The 16,681-nt window shown below is 44.8% G+C and overlaps 1 protein-coding gene across 2 annotated transcripts in view; it reads left to right on the forward strand.

The window, feature by feature from the left end:
* TRIM71 (tripartite motif containing 71) overlaps positions 1-16,681 on the forward strand; it is a 71,626-nt gene that overhangs the window by 44,120 nt on the left and 10,825 nt on the right. For both annotated transcript variants that reach the window (XM_087430676.1, XM_087430675.1), the window contains exon 2: positions 4,523-4,690. In XM_087430676.1, coding sequence (XP_087286802.1) covers positions 4,523-4,690 — 168 coding nt within the window. The remainder of the gene's footprint in view (positions 1-4,522; positions 4,691-16,681) is intronic.

Genomic DNA, 16,681 nt, shown 5'->3' on the forward strand with positions numbered 1-16,681 from the left:
TTATATAAATTTTTTAAAAAGTTTCAGACCCTATCTTTCTGCCCCCAAAAAGGCAACTTGTCCTCAGCTGGGCTGTGCTGTCTTGAGCTGGTGGTGACTGTGCAAGAACCAGGGTCCGGATTCCTTTCTTTCTCCTCCTCCCGGGCCCCCCAAAGCCACAGCTCTGTGGCAGCACGTGGCCAGAGATGCTGGAGGGGCTTCTGCCTCAGGTTTGGACTGTGGTTTTGGAGCACTGGCATTCGGTGTGTTTTCCCTAAATCAAGTAGTTAGGTTTGGATGTTAGTGAATAGACTTAGTTTCACAGCTGGACTTTGCTCCTTGAACTTGGTTTACCTTTGTTTCATTAGGAGAGCCTGCAGAGTGGCTCACGCAGATAAGGCTTCTGGTTGTCGCCAGTCAGCCTCAGGTCCTTTCTATAGTGGGAAACTTAGAAACCCTCTTGAGTGGGTAGACCTTCTTCTGTGCAGGCCTGACTTTGTGGGAGCCAAATGTCCCCAGTCATTGTAAGAAATGTCAAAAAATAAGCTTACAATTGTTATTATATTTCAGTTGGGGCATTTTGACGATGAGAGGCCCCTCCATCCTTTCAGTTTACATTCCTCGCTGATGTGGGTAGTTGTATTTTAAACTTGCAGATGTGCCGAGTCCTGTGGCCTGTGAGTGTGTTCCTTGTTGGATCACAGGTAGTATAAAAAGTAGATTTCCAGAAGCTTGCGCGCACAGTCTTATTCATTAACAAAGCACTTTATTTAAGTGCTAGCTAAGGTAAACTTGCCTACTTGGTATTTTTATTTATTTATTTTTTCTTTTACCTCACCCCTTTGTCTCCTGCTGGGCCCACATTCCTAGGTCTTTGTCTTTGCCTGGTATTTTAGAAATTTTGGGAGAGGAAGGCAGTGGGTGGGGCGTTCTGGAAGCTGGGGGCAGGGAAGAGGGTGGTCGCTTGCAAGGTCAGAGGTCAAGCCTGCTCTATTCAGCTAGGGCAGCCAGATTGTCGCCATGTTGGGGGGAGGGGGGCGTGCCTGTGCATCTGCCGGGGAAGCCCCAAACAGGCAGCTTTAGGCCCTGGAATTCCTGCCACCAGAGGACCACTCCTTCCCCGCTTCCCAGAGCCACAGTTCATGGCCTCTGCCACATTTCTGACCATGGACCCTCTGAACAGCCCTCAAGTTTATTCTTTTAAAATAATCTTCCAGCTGGTTCAGAGAGAATTGCACCCATGCACATCCTTACCTATTGACCGAGTTTCACAAGCTCTAAAATTGTGGGTTTTCAGTGTGAGAAATTGCAGGTAGATGAGATGTGGAGCTTCTAAATGGAGCATGAAGTCTTCCCAAAGTTTTTCTGCAACTTCTGCTTGCAAGTTTATGAAAATTGTTCACGTTTTCAGGTTTTGGACAATGTGTTCTTTTTTAAATCAATGGTTTATTAATTACAAGCAGCACTGAGGCTATGCTCTTACCCATAGCTTTTTATTGTCAACTAGCTGGGTGCTCCCCTTCCATCCCCACCCCTAACCCTGGCCCCACCTCTGTGGTCCTTAACAGTCAGCCTGGAATTGCAGTAGCACTGGCACTTCTGAAATCACAGTGTGTTTTAGGGGCTTAGAGCTGCATGCATCCCCCATGAAATGACACCAGGCAGGAGTGCATCTGAGGGCACCCCTTTCGCCCACTTTGGAGGTATCTGGGCTCTTAAAACTGGGCACACGAGGGGCCTGGTGCTTTGGGCTTTAGGCACCCTCCTGCCACCTGTTCTGACCAGGATTTCTTTTCGGGCCACTTAATCTGCACATTCCTTTTTTTTTTGGATGTGTGGATGCCCCCACAGCATGGCCACCGACGAGTGGTGTAGGTCCGTGCCCAGGCTCTGAACCTGTGAACCCAGGCTGCTGAGGTGGGGCGCACTGAACTTAACCTCTATGCCACCAGGCTGGCCCTGCACATTACTTTAAAACCTACCATTTGTAGGGTATCTCCTGTGCACAACATCATCCAGGCTCTGGGTTTTAACAAACCTAAGACCCAGAAAAATTACCTTAATTCCTTGCAGTTGCACGATTGGCACCTGGAACCTAGCTTTCTGGCTCGGCCCAGAGTTATTTCAAAGCCTTTTGGTTTCTGATGTTGAGTTCCCAGAGATAGGGTTCCTGGGATTTCAGGGGTGAGAGGGGTCTCCCTGAGGTACCTAGTCAGACCCTGCGTGTGTCACACGAGACTGAAGCCCAGACAGGGGACTGGATAGATGGTCCCACAGCCAGGTAGTGCCAGACTCGGCTAACAGCCTGAGGTTCTTTCTCACTCGTTCCCGTGCAGACGAGAGCTGTTACATAGGCACGGGCCTACAGACTGAAGAAAGCAGGGGGACACCAGTCAGTCCACACAGCTGTCCTGAGAAAAGGTAAATCCTGAGAAGAGCTCAAGAGAAGATTGCTTAGCTGTTTGGCAAGAGCTGGGCAGACAGAGGGTTCAGAAGCATGTTTCATTCTAATTTAAAAGGAGCCTTCTGATGGCAGGTTTTCACACTTCATATTAGCATAGAAGTGATCCCTTTATTCCTATGACAAATGGAGGGAGCAAAGGGAAGGAATGTGGTTGAGTTGTTGAAACTGGTGGGAGAATTGCTTTAGTACCACATCGTAAAAAGAAGGTGTCTAGGAATGTCCCTCAAATTTATCCATCTTAGCATCTTTTGGTTAGTATTTAAGGTTAGCTTGATAATTTTAGATGTATTAGAAAGATTAGATCATCTTTAAATGATGGGCCTGCTTTAAAAAGTGATTGGCCTTGAAGAAGGCAAATTGCCCTTACCTGGTTTCAGTCTACCACAGTCACTGGAAAGATAATGCATAGGACAAAATTGGTAGTAAAGTTACAAAGCTGATCACATTTCCCTCCTATAAAATATTTTGAGTCCATAAAACTTGCTGTGTCACAACCATTTCTTAAAAGTAGGAACATAATATCCTACATCTTTCCTTTTTCCTGTTTCTGAATCCAAAAGCAGCCTGACCTTGCTGGCCCACACACTCCCTATCCACTCTGTTAGTCCTAAGTGGAGCAGGGCTGTGGCTTGATTGAACCATTTGGGAGACCATTTCCCAGTGGACATGCTGCATGCCAAGACTTTGGTGCGTTAATAAAATAATCTGGAAAAGAAGAGCAGCAGCATTCTTCCTCTTCTTGCCCTGGGCCCTCTCTGCATTGGACTTTCAGCCTTATAGGAACTTTCTGGCCCTGAGGGCTGCCGCTAGCCCTCCCTCCCTGTCACTATCTGCTGCAACACTACCTTGCTTCTCGATCAGGACAAGCTCCTGTTCTGTTCCACGCAGAATTGCCTTGTCTTGAGTCTCATCCTAGACCTCCACGATACCTAACAAGGTGCTTAGTGCTCTGGATGAGGTAGCCAGTACCAGGCATGTGTTGGAACCAGCTCTTTCGAAGGCTCCTGTTGGCCTCCCTGCTCTGCCTTCACTAGCTGTGTGGCCTTAAGCACATCACGACCTCTCGTCTTCATCTGGGGATTAAGTGTGTTGTGTATGTGACACAACTTCCCTTGGACACCGCTTCCCTACGTGTTGCGTGTTGGCTGGCTTTCCCTCATACCCAGGTGTACCTGAAGCAAATTTAAGCTCTGCTCTTGAAAGCCATCCAGCAAACATTTACAGACAGTGATGCTAAGTGCCCTGGTCTGTGGAGGGAACAACGAGACTGGCCCAGTTTCTGTGCCAAGGAGCTTTCGCTCTTGAGAGCTCCTCATTTATCAGCAGGTGGAGGCTGTGCCAACCCTTGTCTCTCCCTCCCAGCATGCTTGGGCCCCAGGGAAATACAGAACATCACATAAAGCAGTTCTGTCAGCACGGGCTGCCTCCCAGGGTCAACTCCTTGGAACAACTTGGCAGGAAGAAGAAAGACAAGAAGCTGGCTGACCTTACCACTAGCTTTTTGCCTTCGTTCCAGAAGCTTAAGCCGGTAGCTTGCTTGACTGCCTGGGAGAACCATGCTTTGCACTTTACACTAATCTCCTTGATGGGGGGGAGAGTGGCAACAAGCCGTGGTGTGAGAGTGATTAATACTGGCTCCTAACCTTGCCTCAGACACCCAGAGGCTGGGGTGGCAAGAGAAACTTTTCTGGTATATTCTTTCATTCAGGCCACCAATCTCAGACCAGGGAAATATGATCTTAGAACTTTTCTGGGTAATTAATCTAAGATGCAGAGAAATCTCTTATGTCAGGAGGATTGTCTTGTTTCATCTTTGCCTTTGAAGTGTCTCGGTTATGGTTCTGAATGAAACTGGAGTGGACTGAGGAGTTGGTTGTTTTTTCCTTGATTTGGGGCAGAGGGGATGGGAAAGAGCGAGTTGTGCTCACAGTTGACTGCACGGCTCCGTCGCCCTGTAGGGGTGTGCTTGCTTATTGGGAAGGGGGTGGCTGGGGGTGTGGGATCCAGAGCACCCCTGGTTGCTGTCCCGACCCCCATCCTGCATCTCTCATTAATGTCTGTCCCCTCTCTGGTCCCCAGGTGCTGCACCTGTACTGTGACACTTGCTCGGTGCCCATCTGTCGTGAGTGTACAATGGGCCGCCACGGGGGCCACAGCTTCATCTACCTCCAGGAGGCGCTGCAGGACTCACGGGCACTCACCATCCAGCTGTTGGCTGATGCCCAGCAGGGCCGCCAGGCAATCCAGGTCAGTCCTTGCCACCCTTCACCTATTTCCCTTGTTCTTTCTTGCACATAAAACCTTTCCCGCTCCCTTTCAGATGGCATGTGTAGATTATAGGACAGACTCCAGTGTGCGGGGGCCATGGAACAGGACCCAAGTGAGCTCATGTGACATCCATGCAGCAACAATCCCTTGGGGGCTGGGGGAGCACTGAGGCCTCCTCGCAAGTCTTATAAAGATGAGAGAGATGTGGCTGAAGTTACTGGCCGGTCAGGGCTTATTCCAGATTCCCAGGCTGGGCCCCCATCGCATCATCTGCCTGTTTTCCATCCAGCCCAGCCCCCTCCCCAAATCCAAGTGCATATTAATAAGCATGCAGGACTGCAGAAAGACTGGGCACTTAATGCTTTTCAGACAGAGACCATTGCTGTTCAGATTTATTTATTTATAGGTGAGAAGTAAGTGAGCATGGGAAATTTTAGGTAAGGTTCAGAGTCTCAAACTCTTTCCTGGGTGATAAAGTCATGTCCTGATAATTTAGACCCTTGTTTCTGTTGAATCCCCATCCCTTTGGGGTTAGGAAGAGACACGTGTAACTTTGGGGCATAGCAAAGTTCTCTTACATAGTCAGGTAATAGTGTGCCTGAATTGAATTTGAATTTTCCTGCCTGGTCCAGGTGACAAGGTTTTAGGAAAACAAAAAATCATGAGATGTTTTACTTGTCTTACAGGATAAGGTTGAAAGTCAAGAAACACTGCTAATCCTAGAGCAGAAATTGAATAGGAAACTGTTGGTACTTACATTCTAGAGTATTTGAATAAGTGAATTGTTTAAAAAAATAAGATCTTTTTTGAAAGTGGTAAAGAACTGATCATGTGCTCTAAAGAAGGGGGGGTGGTGGGTGGAAGGATGGTTTAGGATTTTAATAAGTTTCTCAGCAGCTCTCACATTCCTATGCATGATATTGAAGTAACCTTTCTTTTTTTTTTTTTTTTATTGTGAGGAAGATCCGCCCTGAGCTAACATCCATGCTAATCCTCCTCTTTTTGCTGAGGAAGACCGGCCCTGAGCTAACATCTATTGCCAATCCTCCTCCTTTTTTTCCCTTTTTCTCCCCAAAGCCCCAGTAGATTGTTGTATGTCATCCTTCTAGTTGCTGTATGTGGGACGCCGCCTCAGCATGGCTGGACAAGCGGTGCGTTGGTGCGCGCCCAGGCTCCGAACCCCGGGCCGCCAGTAGTGGAGCGCTCTGACTTAACCGCTAAGCCGTGGGGCTGGCCCCGAAGTAATCTTTCTGATGAGTCAGATTATCTGATATTCAAGTCATAAAATTGGAAGTTTGAGAGTCTATTTCTGGAATGACTCATTCTGTCGTATTCTTATGCCAGAGTGATGTGCTTTCTAGCATATGCCTTCAGAGTGTCTCTTGGTTGCTGTTAACTTCTTGTTGGCCAGCATCCCCACTAGTGTAGACTTCTATCTTATTTCTGTTCTTTTTCAGTGACTCTGTCCCCGTGGATGAAGTGGTTGGAGGCTTCCATTTTTATGCCACTACAGTTAGGACCTTCTCAAATGCCTTACCCTGTTGGTGTCTCCTGGCCACTGGCTGCTTATCAACATCACTGGGGAGCTTAAAGAACTGCTGATATCTGGGTCTTGCCCCCTAGATTGTGGTATAATCTTATTAACCCCTTCCTGTCCTTGGAGATTGAGAACACTCAGGTTCTTGAAACATGATTGAGAGAATTGCTGGTGCTCTCTGTGCTTTCTTGGCATCGGCCACTCTCGACAAAAATGAGTTGTCATGATTTACTAGAGGCTTAAGGAAAGATCTGTGGTTAAAATGATGAAATCTCAGGGAAGTGGAAATTTGAGCTTTTTGTGGAGAAAGAGAGAAGTGGAGGGACTTTCTCTGCCATGCTCAACTTTCTAAAGCAAATAAGGTCAGTGTTAGCTGCTGTCTGCTATGTGAGTAGTGACAAGAACCTAGGAGTGAAATTCAAATATTAGTTGATACTACTGTGCCTGACACTAATGTAAATACTGGATCATGGGGGATTTTGGGTGGAGGAGCCAGGTGGCAGGTGGGTACTTGGGGTGAGGTGGGGGGCTCAGTATGTTAATAATCTGTACAGCCACATTCAGGTACACCTGCTGAACATCAACTGCATAGATTATGAATTGACTTGCTAGAAAGTCCTTGTGTAACCATGGTGTGTGTGTGTGTGTGTGTGTGTGTGTGTGTGTGTGTGTGTGTGTGTGTGTGTGTGTGTGTGTGTGTGTGTGTGTGTGTGTGTGGCAGGGGGCCGTGTAGTGGCCTTGTGAGGCTGTTGGTTATAATTCTTTAAAACCTACATTCAGCCAGTAATCTGAAGATTGGAGTATTATTGGACACCCATTTCTGTCTGAAAGTTCTTATCAGATTCTCAATGCATTGACCATTCCTAGGAAAAGAACTATCTGGAGGCCCTCTATGAAAATAGAGTGTTGGGTTCGTACCTGTTAAGAAAGAAGTCCCGGGGCTGGCCTGGTGGCCTAGCTGTTAAGTGCCCGTGCGCTGCTTCGGCGGCCCTGGGTTTGCAGGTTTGGATACCGGGCGCGCACCGACACACCGCTTGTCAAGCCACGCTGTGGTGGTGGTCCATATAAAGTAGAGGAAGATGGGCACAGATGTTAGCCCATGGCCAATATTCCTTGGCAAAAAAACAAAGAGGATTGGCAACAGATGTTAGCTCAGGGCTGATCGTCCTCAAAAAAAAAGTCCCCAGGTGTTGGTAGAAAACACAGCCCCTCTTTCCCTCTGAGTTAACTCTGTGATACCAGCACATGCTTTGGGGGCAGGGAGGGGAAGTTGAGGTAAAGATTGAAGACAAGTTAGCTTTGCTCAAAAACCATTTGCCAAAAAGCCAGTTGGTTCCCATGCACGCCACAGAAACAAGTTCTGTCCCCAAGGTCAGCAGACTGATGTGACCTAGTTTTCGTTGCAAGCAAGTGTTTTGCATATGGGTTCCTTGTAGGGGTCAGGACAGTCGAGTTATGTGTCATTGGCACTCACTGAGTGAGCATGGGGAGGAGTCTGCATGTGTACAGCAGGTATTTAACTGAGCTTCTGCTGTGTTAAAGGAGAGCACTGTTCTGAGAGCTTCAGGTGGAAGCTATCTTGGGGACTAATCCAAAAGTCGTTTAAAATTTTGTTTATTTATATAAAAGATATTTAGATTTCTGTGTGAATATACAGGAGTCTTCTCCTTTGTTGGTCACTAAGCAACAGAAAGGATGACAGCCACTGAAATTTTGAGATGTGCCCAGAGGATGATGATGTGACCTTGAAATGCCATAAAAGAACACACTGATTTGGGTGCGCATTGCTTTGGGTGCTTGATTTCTTCATGTAGTTGGTCAAAATGTTAATGAAGTAAACAGCCCAACCACAGAATTTTTATGCTGTCATTTGATGGCATTTACATTGAAGAGTACACTAGAGGTGGTGTGAAGACTCTTTCCTGTTCTTAATGTGAATGTTGGAGAAGGAAGGAATACAGTCAGTTAACATATAATTCTGGGGGAGTGGTAAGTTTCTTGAAAATATACATATAATTTGCCCCCTCCCCCCTTTGCTAAAAGAAAATCACTTAATCCATATAAACCAAAATACAGAATGATGCTGGTCACAGAGTAAGAAGAGACTCTGATTTCTTTCACAGGGAACATTTATTTTTATTGATTGATGGATTGTGAGGAGGATCAGCCCTGAGCTAACATCCATGCTAATCCTCCTCTTTTTGCTGAGGAAGACTGGCTCTGAGCTAACATCTATTGCCAATCCTCCTCCTTTTTATTCCTCAAAGCCTCAGTAGATAGTTGTATGTCATAGCTGCACACCCTTCTAGTGCTGTATGTGGGACGTGGCCTCAGCATGGCCGGAGAAGCAGTGCGTCGGTGCGCGCCCGGGATCCAAACCCGGGCCACCAGCAGCGGAGTGTGCGCACTTAACCGCTAAGCCATGGGGCCGGCCCCTTTCACACAGAGCATTTAAATAACAGGTTTGATTTGGCAGTCATTGGTCTAAGAAACCATCCTAGATTTGTTCATTTGCTCTTAATAGTATTAATATATTAAGCGTGTCATTTGGGAGCTTTTAAAAGCTGCTTATTTATACCAGCAAATTGGCAGATCCAAGAAACACTGGATATCCTAGAAATAGGCTTTATTTTGCTAATAACTTAAGAGAGTTAAGAAGACATCAAACCAAATAAGGGGTGATGAAGGAGGGAGAAGGAGTAGATTTAAATCCATCATAGCAAACACCAAAATAAAAACTTAGCTGTATTAGAGGGTTACATGGAGAGCAGGAGGGAAAGCATTAAATATAATAATAATAAAGATAGATATATGTTAAATCCCTAAAGGCACGAAGGCACTCGAAGATTAGAAGTGATACTAGAAACTTCTGCATATTAAAAGGAAAACAACAAACTAGAAAATATGGCAGACAAGTAGTTACTCATGAAAAGATCATAAAAGTAGGTACAATAGGAAGATGCTAATAGATAAAGGAATTGAAAGCACACCTTACAAAGAGAAAATCCAACTACTTAATATACCCATACGAAAACATATTCAGCCTGAGCAGTAATCTAATTAAAATGACATCAGAATACTATTTTGGATAAATATCTCAGTATGTGCACCATGCTTACTCTTTGTGGGTAGGAGAACGTGCTTTGAAAAATACCAGAGCTATAAAGGTGGAGGCAACTCGTTCCTCCTTTGGGAGGCAGTGTCCTGCATTCTGAAAGTATTCGTTGCACCATTATGAATTGTCAACAACAGGAGTAAGGATTTTTTAGCCACTTAGATTTTATGAAGAGTTTGTGATCACATTTAAAATATAGACACACACACGCAATGTTAAGTAAAATGAGCAAACCATGAAGTTGGTTCAAGAAAAATTATGCAAAACCAGAAAACAATGCAGAAAAATTAGGGGACCAAATATTAATAGACCAAAATATTAGTAGTGTTTTCCTGATTATGGTGGGACTGAGGCAATTTTTTTTTTCAGTTTTATTAAGGAAAACTGATACACAGACTACACATATTTAAAGTGTACAACATGTTTGACGTGTATTTCACTGAAGAAAACATCACCACAGATAAGATTATGAACATGTCCATCACCTCCCCAAATTTCCTTGTATCCTTTTGGTAATCCCTCCCTCCTTGCTCCCATGTTCCCAAGCAACCACACTTCTGCTTTCTGTCATAGGTTAAGATTGTGTTGTGTTTTTAATCAGTTAGGAAATGAATTTAGCAATGAGTAACAGGCCTTCTCTCTGCTCCCAAAAAGTAGTGGTTTAAATACTCAAGATTTTAATCTCTTCTGTTAAAAAAAAAAAAAACCTGTATCTGAAGATACAGGTAGTCATTGGAGAATCCTTTAGCTCTACCCTACCTCCTAGGTGTTGACATTCATCCCTATGGCCCAGAATAGCTGCTGGAACTCAAGCCATCACGTCTGTGTTCTGAACAATTGAAAGGAAGTGGGCATGCCTCCCACCTTTTATAGAGATTTCCCAGAAGCCTTGGCATAATACTTGTTACATCTCTTGGCCAACACGCAATCTCATGACCACATCAGTTGCAAAGGGAGTTTCTATCTGAGCTCAGCATGGCCTGAAATAGATAGAGCTCTGTTACTTTTCATCTAATGTTAGTAGTAAGTTAATAGTAGTAATAAAGATGAAATGGATCTTGTAGACAACCAGCTATCTTTGCCTTACCCTCTTCCTAATTTCCTTTGTTGGACATAAGTTGTCTACCCAGTTCAAAAAGTGAACATTGGCATTCTTCATGTTAAAGCAAGAGTGATAGATATTGTACCATTTAGCACAAAAATGAGAACTGAGCTTAATGACTAAGCATAATTATTTTAAATTGTACGAATGAAATTGTAAGTTAATCTAGACCTTCTGGACTTCTTTGTTCCCCAAACTTCTGTTTTTGTCTGGTTACTTTAATAGACCAAGTCACCTGTAGACACTCCTGCTTGCCATGATGGAAAGTTTCCCACAGTGAATGCTGAGAATGTCTACTATCTCATGGGAACTTACATCAACTATATTTAGACTATCCCAGAAAGTAGATCAAGGAAACTTTTTTTTCTATTACAGATAAGGAAATGGGAGAACATAATTTAGTTGCTTTGCCGAAGATCCCAGATCTCATTGACCATAGGCCTTCCCTCTTCATCAATAAGAATTAACAGACTTGTTGACTGAGCTTCTCTGTTCCAGGCATTGAAATAGCTACTTTATGTATACGTAGTAGTGCCTGAGGTGTGGATTTCATTCTTTCCATTTTGTAGGGAGAAAACTTGGCTTCAAAGAGATTTAGTAACCTGCCAGAGGTCACACTGACAGTGAGTAGAGGAATTGCAGTTTGAATCCAAAACTGATGGTCACTTCTTCTCATTTTGGGAGGCAGGTGTGCGCGTGTGTGCTCTCTCTCTGTCTCTCTCTCATGCGTGTGCACTCCCCCTCCCCCCATGAACCAATTATAATTTTTCCCATGCTGTCTTAATTGGGACTCTTGGTTGCAGTTGGCTATAAGAGAGTGAATAGTCTCAGGTGACCAGGTAGAAGAATATGGATGGATCAGGCTTCAGGTATCCAGGGACTCAGAGTGCCAGCACTCTGTCGCTAGCTCTGCCCTTTTCTCCACCATAACCTCATTCTTGCTACTGAACATGGGCTTCACCCGTGCAGGGGAGAGAATGGTGGGCATGAATGGAGGTCTCTTCAGGCTTGCACGGTTCCATTCCAGCAAACTGTCCTCAGGGAAAGAGTGAGTTTCCCTTTTCCTCTCCTCTGCCCTTTTAGGGTGGAGGGAGAGGCTGGTACATCTATATGTAAACTCTCAGGGAAAGGCCCCTAATTGGCCTGGCGTCCTTCATTCCTCGTTGGGCACAGTGGCTGGAGGCACTGTGATTGGGAGCTCCCTTTGGAGCAAATGAATGAGCAAGAACACATCCCAGAAGTAAAGGACACTAGCCAGACCAAATCTGCGGTAGATTTAAGTCCTTACCAACCTAATACCACCTTTAAGTGAGTATCAGTGACATTTTACAATATATATGGACTCAGTACAGCTTTTGAATTGTGTGTTTTAATTTCCATTTTCCAGCTTTTCTTTAGAAAAAACTTTTGCAGGAACTCCATTCCCTTTCTTCAACCAGGGACATTTGTCTATTAGTTTCCCCTCCAGAGCTGGAGGTAATATACACTCTCTAGAGGCTTAGCAGAAATGTTTTTGCCTTTCTTCAGTCCCTTTTGGACCCTGAGTTACACCACTGGTCCGTGTTTCTGTCTTTGTGTTGGTGCCAGAAGGGTGGAGATTTATCCTGGCTCCTCTCCTGTAACCAGTAAGCAGCCCTGTACTGCATGCAGTTGTGTGTTAACTTCCCCAGTGAGGGCATCTTGTCTTGGGCACCTCATTTTCCTCCAGTCTTGATGTCCTCATCCACTTATTTTCAAGATTAGTTTGTTTGTAAGCTTCCAATAAATAATTTCTGGATAGAGAAGAGTATACATATAAAAGGTACGTTTCCCCAATTGACTGTCTGGTTTTTTTATCCAGTATTAAATTACAAGTGTCGGGTGTAGTTGACTGTGAACCGAAGTTCCTAAGTTACGACTCTGAGAGACTCACAATTGTCTATATTTAGCTTGGGAGTCTTAGTTCTAGAAAAGAAACCCAGAAGTAAATCCTTCAATTAATTCTAGGTCCTGTAAAGACCCTCATGAGGGTCTGGAGTCACCCACAAAAAAGAAAGAATGGAAGATGTCCATAGTGTACATTATCGATGTTTTAAGGGTGGCTACTTATTTTTATTGCTTTTTAGAACATTGTGTTACTTTCGCTTTGACTCTTCTTCAAAGTACAACATTTTGCTCAGTTACGTAATTAGAGGATTTCATAAGGTGCACTGATTCACTGGGGATATCCATAATCAGGGCAAGAATATAGTAATGCACATAAGAGAGCCTTCATTCCTTAATTACTGTATTTCTTTCATCACATTTAAGATGCTGTTGATTGTCAGATACACATTTATTTTATATACGACTAACAAAAGTGAAAATCTCATTGACAATTTTAAGATGAATCATAGTTTCCAAGATGTTAAATGTGATGAAAATTACATTTTAGAGTGAACTACAGTAGTTCCCGTATCTGGTATGGTGGCCTGTGAGTTTATAGGTGATATTTGAATTCTCTGTTATCTTCTGTCAGGACACTGTAAATACCAATCATCAGGCCACTGCTGTTCCCCATGGCAGACATCACTAATCACTGTCTGCACTCTCCCTGTAAAACGCCGATTTGACCTCAGACTGCTTCTGTAGTAGGTGACAATCCCTCAACAGTGAGCTGGCGTGCACTGATTTGCCTGCCCAGATTGAGACCCTCAGCTTTCAAATGTTTGACTGGATCTGTTAACATCCACAAGAGAACATTTTTTCTCAAGCCCCATGCTTATTGAGTGATTTTTTTTTTCTTTCTGCAAAGTATATACTTCTGTTTTCAAAGCTTACGCAGCCCTTTTACCCACTGTCACTTTCCCCAACCCGCCTGCCTCCCGTCTCCTTCAAACGCCCTGCTTCAGAACCTGGGAATGAGTTCAGTGGGTCCTGGTCTGCCATCTTGGAATGCAGTGCTTGACTAGATTGTGTACGATTTGGAGAGGAAAGACCCATTTGTCTCTACACATAAGGCTTTTATGACTCTACCCTACCAATGATATTGTCCTCGCATGCTTGGGGGATGACTCAAATTACAGGAAGAGCTTTGCACCCTTTCTACCTGTTTGAAAAAAGGAAGAAACAGTTCTTGTTGTAGAATGCGAATTCCAAACCCAAAGGCCTTCAGGGACCTGGCAGGAAACATGAGGGAGCAAGCCTGGCGAGGAGACAGTAGGGGGAGAGGTGAGTAGACACTCACTGTTAACCCCCAGCTGTGTTAAAGGGAGTGGTCATTGTTCTCTCCAGCCGGTTCTTGCCCTGCAGGAATGTGGGCCTGTTATTCTGGTAACTTCTGATTTTTATGGAAGATCAGTTTGGTAAGTAATATGACATTGGTATAGATAGAAAGCCGTTTGCTGCCCCTGTTTTCCATTGAGGAAGCGTTAAGAAGTGTTGTGGACATAGGCTTGGTTGTCTCAGTCAGATATTGACTTGGACACCAGCTGTGTGCTAATTCATAACCAACACAGCTGAAAGCAGGGCGTGCCACTCTCTTGGCTCTAACCTACCCTTTCACACTCAGTGCTGTGTGGTGCTGGGGCTGCAGCACTTCAAACCACGTTTCTGGAAGTAGGAGGCAGGGGCTTGCTTCTTCCTTTTGACTTTCTGTTCTTATCAGCAGCATTTTTTCAACCTGGCATCTGAAGTTGGTTCCAATTTCCAGCTTTTGCCACTCCCAGAATGAGCTGGACATGGCCCCTCATCCATACTTCTGGGTTCTGTAACCCCAGCTTTCTTCTCTTTGTTCTCCCAGCCCAAGGGGAGGTAGCTGCTTCCTGCAGTTACTGTCCATCTCTAATCCTTGTTGTACCCTTTGCCCTGCCCCACCTTCCCTACATTAAATTGTCTCTGTTTAAATGTCTAGTGAGGTTTCTCTTTTTTTGAATGAATCTTGACTGACAGCGTGAGACATTCAAAATCTACCACCCGGTCGTGGTATCTCCTTATATGCTCGCTTACTTGATTGGTCGTTCTAATTTTTTAATCTTTAGGGTAATTTGGATATATCCCTCTGCCTCAGTTTGTGGGCTACTGTATTAGTTTCCTAGGGCTACTACGACAAATTATCATAAACTGGATGACTGAAAACAATAGGAATTCTCTCACAGTTCTGGAGGCTAGAAGTCTGAAATCAAGGTGTCAGCAGGACTGTGCTCCCTCTGAAGGTTCTAGGAAAGAATCTTTCCTTGCCTTTTCTTACTTTCTGGTGGTTGCCAGCAATCCTTGGTGTTCCTTGGCTTGTACCTGTATCACTCCCAGTTTCTGCCTCTGGCTTCACACGGCCTTCCCTCTGTGTGTCTGTCTCTGTCTTCTCACCAGTCATTGGATTTAGGACTCATCCTAATCCAGTATGGCCTCATCTTAACTAATTACATGTGCAAAGAGCTTATTTCCAAATAAGGTCACATTCTGAGGTTTCCCGTGGGCCTGAATTTTGGGGGCCCAATACAGTTAACCTAGTGCTTTGATACCACATGGTTGCGGCCATAGACATGAACAAATATAAAATGTTTAGATTGTTCCTGTTACAACCCAGTGGCTAAGTGCCGTGGACTATGTACTTAGCCCCCACTTAGTTTGATATGCAGTGACCCTTGGGACAAGCGTGTAAAGGTGGAGCAGAAACATTGTGGGAAGGTGGTGTTTACTTCCAGTTTCAGGAAGGAAGTGGCATCTGAGCTGCATTTTGCAATTTAGGGTGAATTTGGAAGAGAGGGCATTCCAGACCATGGATAGCCTGTGAGGTGTCCGGATCAGCCCAAGTGTCAGCTCTGATCAGCTCAGTGGATCCTTAGGCCTCACAGGGATTGGGCCAAAGAATGCGGTGAACAGTTATGTCAGAGTTATGTCAGCCAGGGATGGTTCGGGGACAGCTGCACTGTGTGGGTGTGGCTCCCATGCCATTAATGTGTCATCCAGACTGAGAGTGTTAAAGGTGGTAAATAGGACCCCCAATTGTAAGTGATCAAAGGAGTCACAACTGTTTAGCTTAGTGGGAAGCATATTCATAAAAATAAGACAGGTCATGTATTGTTTGATTGCATTTATATGAAATATCCAAAGCAGACAGATCTATAGAGACAGTAGATTATGGTTGCCATGGAGGGGAGGGAGGAGAGATGGAAAATGACTGCTTGATGGGTATGGAGTTTCCTTTTGGGGTGATGAAAGTGTTTGGAGCTGGGTAGTGGTGGTGGTTGCCCAACAGTGAATGTGCTAAATGTCACGAATGGTAAATTTTATGTTACATGTATTGTACCACAATTTAAAAACAAAATAAGGCAGGAAGTGTGAGTAGGCCTAGGTATGTGATCCTACCTGAATGACAGGAGCTAGGCAGGCTGAGGGGAAAGAATGGTTGAGCTTTTGTTGCAGGTGTTTATCAGCTGAGCACTACTAAGAATAATAGTATTTTACCCTGTGCCAGGTGCTCTGCTCAGCCCTTCGCATGTATTGTCTTGCGTTTTCCTCACGTTCACCCTTCACCAGTGTTGGAGAAGGCCAGGGACTTGTCCAAGGCCTTACAAGTAGTAGGAGGTGGAACTAGGATTTGAACTTGGGTTACCTGCCTCCTGGGATGCCCAGAACTGTCCAGTTTTAGGATGTATTCCACATCCCAGAAACTCCTCCAGGGCACATGCGTGATTGGTCGTCCTTAACCAATTAACCTGGATTCCTGAGCCCAGGTCAGGCTCCAACCCCTTTATGCTTCCTCAGGTCCCTCCTGATTTGGGACACCTGCTCTAAAACCATCAGCAGTCAGTTTGGAATCCCTGATTTAATACCTCAGTATCTCGAAGAAATCCTTGTGGCTTTTCAAGACATGTCATACAATATTAATGAAAACACCAGACCTTCTGTCTGGATTAATTTTTTATGAACAATAATACGTCTGATTAAACTGGCTGATTTACTAGGGCTGGTGGTACAGGGTGGGGTGTGTAGATGGTCTCTGGCAAGCCATCTCTGACCACAGAGCACGGTTTCTTAGGTAGATCAGATGATATTCCCAGTATGCACTTGGTGTTGGTTCTGGCTGGAATGAGCTGTGCTGCTAATGACTTGACAAGAAGGTGATGGATAACCACTGGCCTGCAGCCTCTTGTCCAACCTCACGTGAGGATGTCCCCAGCCTTTGGGGTTTCCCCAGGTGGGGAGTAAGGCCAGGAAGTCTGTGGGAAGTGGCTCACGTGCCCAGAGTAGTACATT

This window comes from Ceratotherium simum, chromosome 5 (genome assembly GCF_057802395.1).
Source record: "Ceratotherium simum simum isolate JZ-2026a chromosome 5, ASM5780239v1, whole genome shotgun sequence".
NCBI lineage: Eukaryota > Metazoa > Chordata > Mammalia > Perissodactyla > Rhinocerotidae > Ceratotherium > Ceratotherium simum.